This window comes from Diplotaxodon limnothrissa, linkage group LG7 (assembly GCF_057381915.1).
Source record: "Diplotaxodon limnothrissa isolate DT_005_m linkage group LG7, D_limnothrissa_male_GT1.1, whole genome shotgun sequence".
Lineage (NCBI taxonomy): Eukaryota > Metazoa > Chordata > Actinopteri > Cichliformes > Cichlidae > Diplotaxodon > Diplotaxodon limnothrissa.
This window is the reverse complement of record NC_140602.1, coordinates 20678307-20682653: the sequence shown is the minus strand read 5'-3', so window position 1 is coordinate 20682653 and position 4347 is coordinate 20678307. Positions and strand designations below refer to the sequence as shown.

The 4347-nt window shown below is 36.2% G+C and overlaps 1 protein-coding gene across 1 annotated transcript; it reads left to right on the top strand.

Annotated features, from left to right (window-relative positions):
* The first annotated feature begins 2092 nt into the window (after nt 1-2092).
* Nucleotides 2093-3507, top strand: LOC146628223 (uncharacterized). The gene is made up of 4 exons (XM_085357659.1): nt 2093-2268; nt 2458-2565; nt 2672-2879; nt 3043-3507. The coding sequence occupies exons 1-4, from the start codon at nt 2093-2095 to the stop codon at nt 3505-3507; spliced, it is 957 nt and encodes a 318-aa protein (XP_085213785.1).
* Nucleotides 3508-4347: the final 840 nt, after the last annotated feature.

The following is a 4347-nucleotide window of genomic DNA, read 5'->3' as shown; positions in this document are numbered from 1 at the left end:
CCATACCCACAATGTGCAACAAATGGGCACAGCTGATCTTCAACAGTGGAACATCGGCCAGTTACTTCCAACTTTAACGCAGCTTGTAGTCTTGGAGAGCAGCACACCAAAACTGCATGCACAACTTCTGCTAACAGTGGAAACGGATTAAGAAATCCATGCAAACAGATTCATAAACCGAAAGAATATTATTTTACAGGATTAATGATCATATCAGCTGCTGGCTGATCACAAACCCTGAGGGTGTATACGAGAAGCAGAAGAAGCAGAGGGAATATCCCGTTTAAGTTTAGATAGTATTTGTAAAGATATTGACCATATCCTTTTCTGAAAGTGTGGATATAATGGATGGGGTAAGGTACTGACATGCTACAACTTTATAGTTGTTAAATTCTGTCTACAAGTATACATACCCATCTTGTACATGTTTTTTTAACATTATTATCCTACCCAATTACATGTTTCTTTTAATCAGAGTATGCTGTTTTAATGACTTTACAATATCATTTACATTGCGTTCCTTACATTTTCCCAAATTGTATGTTATATTAATCCTATATTTCCGTTTTAATATTTCTAATGTTTGCCTTGTTTTCTTCACTGTCTGGTCTGCCTCTGTCTCACCTGTATGGATGCATTTACACCGAAATGTCCCCAACAAAGGATGTTTTAATTCACCACTATTCCAGTGAAACACGAGTCTCCCACCTTCCTGCTACCGGTCTGGAGTTTTTGTTCACCAAAGCACACACCAACTTCATACTGACGGACAGATCACTGCCCTTTTGCCGCCTTGTCTGACCGTGTTTTGTGGCTTTGGTTCGCTTTGGTTCACTTCACCTCACTCTTCCCCATTCTTGTCATTAAATCCGGCCGTTCTGCAACCATGGCAGCCAATTCACTCTATGGCTTTATTCATGGTGTATTTTACCCCTTCACCAAAGGCCGTTCTCGTTTACAACATTATATTTGCAGTGTTCGTCTATCAATATCTGCGGAGTATTTTTTTAACGAGTATCCTATTTTCTAAAGCACAGCATGTAAAGGGTAGCTCGGTTAGCAGGATGCTAGCATGTAGCGCTTAGTGAGACACGCCTCAGACGAGTTGAGCAAAGACCCCGTCTGTGTACTTTATACGTGAGCAACGGATTTAAATAACATTAACGTTTCAAAAGACAAACTTGAAGATAAATAACAATATACTTACCGGAGAATCGCCAGGGTTTGCCGCTTCCATCTTGCTGCTCCTAAATTCAAAACTGCCTCTGCAGTCAGGCAGGGGAGGCGTGGAAATTGTCTTTGAGTTAGTCAAACGTTTTCCTCAGTTCGAGTAGATGATAAAAAAAAATAAAAATAAATGGGATTTTAAGTAGGACTAGGCATTCTGTAATGATCTCTATTTAGGAGAAAAACTTAATCACTCACCTTTAAACAGCTCTCTTTTAGGAGACACACTGCTGGCTAACGGTGTCATGTGATCAAACAGCGTAATTTAATTGGCTGAGAGCCACTCGACTCGATCTGGTGCTGATTGCTCTGGCTTGGGTCATTAAAGTTCATCACTTTTGCAGTTGAATTTTTGCAGGCGAATTTTTGCAGGTGAATTTTTTTCAGGTGAATTTTTGCAGATGAATTTTTTTCAGGTGAATTTTTTTCAGGTGAATTTTTGCAGGTGAATTTTTTGCAGGTGAATTTTTGCAGGTGAATATTTTTGCAGGGAAATTTGGAGGATAAAAATTCAGTGTCATAAATTCAATGTCTAAAAATACTTGAATTCTGATGATACTATATTTCTTCCATAATATAAGCTCCTCTGCGTTTAAATTAAATTTGTTTTCCCTCCCTTTGGCGGCAGAACGTATTTCTTTAGCATGAATCCAGCGGGTTAGGTCTACATAACAAAGTCGGAGATACATTATAACAGGTGAGACAATCCTCTTTTTTGCTTGGGACTATTTTTCATTATAGGGCTTGTTTTATATAGCATGTGAAGTTCTTTAACTCTGAACCGATTTGCACTAGACTCCCATAGAGTATTTTACAGTGTTTCGAGGTGATAATAAAATAAATTACTCATTTTTTTTCCACCAGAATGTCTCTGGGAATGAGATTGCGCGCCAGAATAGAAGGAAAACAAACTAAATATAAGGCACTAAGGCTCATTAAATGGCTGCAGAAGAAACACCTGCTAAAAAAGAACCTTAGATGTCCTGTTTGTCACCATAAGATGAAAATGATTTCCGTGGTGAAGAAAGACCAATATATGTGGTACGTATAATGCATGATAATGTAGTGCATGTAGTAAATATAACAAAATATTTCGGTTATCAATGCAAGAGGGAGCATTAACCTCTTTTCATTATTATTTTCTTCATATTTAATTTTGTGATTATCTTTTCAATTAATGCTCTTGTTTAAGGGTCCATTTCTTTACTTAACTCATTGGTATGTTCTCAGGTGCTGCAAAAGAGCAAGTCATAGGAAAGTTTCCAGAACAATTAGAACTGGCTCCCTCTTTGAGAAATCAAAAACATCTCTTTTCAGTTGGATGAAGTTCATTTACAGGTATATGTAGATGTAGACATTAATAGCAATGCACCTTTCATAATTGAACACCAATATGAGACTTGTGAAATAAAATTAGTAATAATTGCCTCAATTTCTATCACAGATTTTCACAAGGGCTCAGGCTCAGACAAATAGATATGATGGATGATGAAGTGGCTGGCAGCTCCAGAACACTAAGTAGCATGGCAAGACACATTCGACATGTTTGTATACGTGCAATTAAAAGACACAGAATAAACAATGGACACCGTCTTGGTGGTGACAGAGAATTTGTGGTTATAGATGAAAGCTGTCTCCGTCATCAGCGAAGGGTTGGTAAACTCTCAGACAGGTTTGTTAGAATCAATGCAGATCTGAATGTGTCCTCTAAACATGGAAACCTTTACCATAAGTAAAAAAAAATAGTAGAAGCAACCATCTTTTTGAATGTTTCTTTGTAGATATTCTGTTTAATTTTATTCTTTTTGTTTTCAGTATGCACGTGGACGCTTTGGAAATGCATGGAAAAGGAAGAAATGGGTATTTGGAATGATGGGAATTAAAGACAAAAGGCGAAGGCTCGTGTTAAAACTTGTTGAAAAACGATCAAGGCGCCACCTTGTTCCTCTGATCAGACAGCATGTTAAGTTGGGTAGTGCCATTATCAGTGATGAGTGGAGAGCCTACAAGAATGTTTTGACAAACATAGGGTACAGACATTACACTGTAAATCACAGCAGGTGGTTTGTAGATCCTCAATCTGGCAGTCATACACAGCATATCGAAAGGGCTTGGATGACCATCAAAGGACATGTCCGTAGACTAAGAGGAAATCGCACTGAGAAGTTGCTGGAGGAACACCTGATGGTTCTTGAGTGGTCATCTTGGCTTGGTTCGCGACACCCTGATGGACCACTGGGACGCTTATTTAAGGACATACAAAAAATATTTCCAGTTTGAACCAGTCTGGCATGAACTTTTTTTGGAGTGGGTGACTGTTTGGTGTTTTAAAAAACACATTTAATGTTACATGTGTTACTCTTACAATACATTGCCATTTTTGACAGTAGTTAAATGTTATTTCAAGCACTGATTGTAATTTAGGTCTAAGTGTTATAAATGGTGACATTATACATTTAAGACTCACTTTTGGCAATTAAATGTTTATTAGTGATTAATAAATGGTGTTATGCTTTACACTTTACAATAAGGCTCCCATTTGGCATTTATAAATGTTTATTTGTCATTAATAAATGGTGTTATGCTTTACACTTTACAATAAGGCTCCCATTTGGCATTTATAAATGTTTATTTGTCATTAATAAATGGTTTTATGCTTTACACTTTACAATAAGGCTCCCATTTGGCATTTATAAATGTTTATTTGTCATTAATAAATGCGTTTTATGCTTTACACTTTACAATAAGGCTCCCATTTGGCATTTATAAATGTTTATTTGTCATTAATAAATGGTGTTATGCTTTACACTTTACAATAAGGCTCCCATGTGGCATTTATAAATATTTATTATTCATTAATAAATGGTTTTATGCTTTACACTTTACAATAAGGCTCCCATGTGGCATTTATAAATATTTATTATTCATTAATAAATGGTTTTATGCTTTACACTTTACAACAAAGCTCTGATTGATAGTTGTGGATATTTATAATGCATTTATGAAGTACAATTTTATATGATAAAAAATATGTTTACAAATGCTGATTGTGCTTACAGGATAGTAACTTAGTCTGAAATGTTTAATATAGCAACTCTAGATTAAATATATAGGTGAACC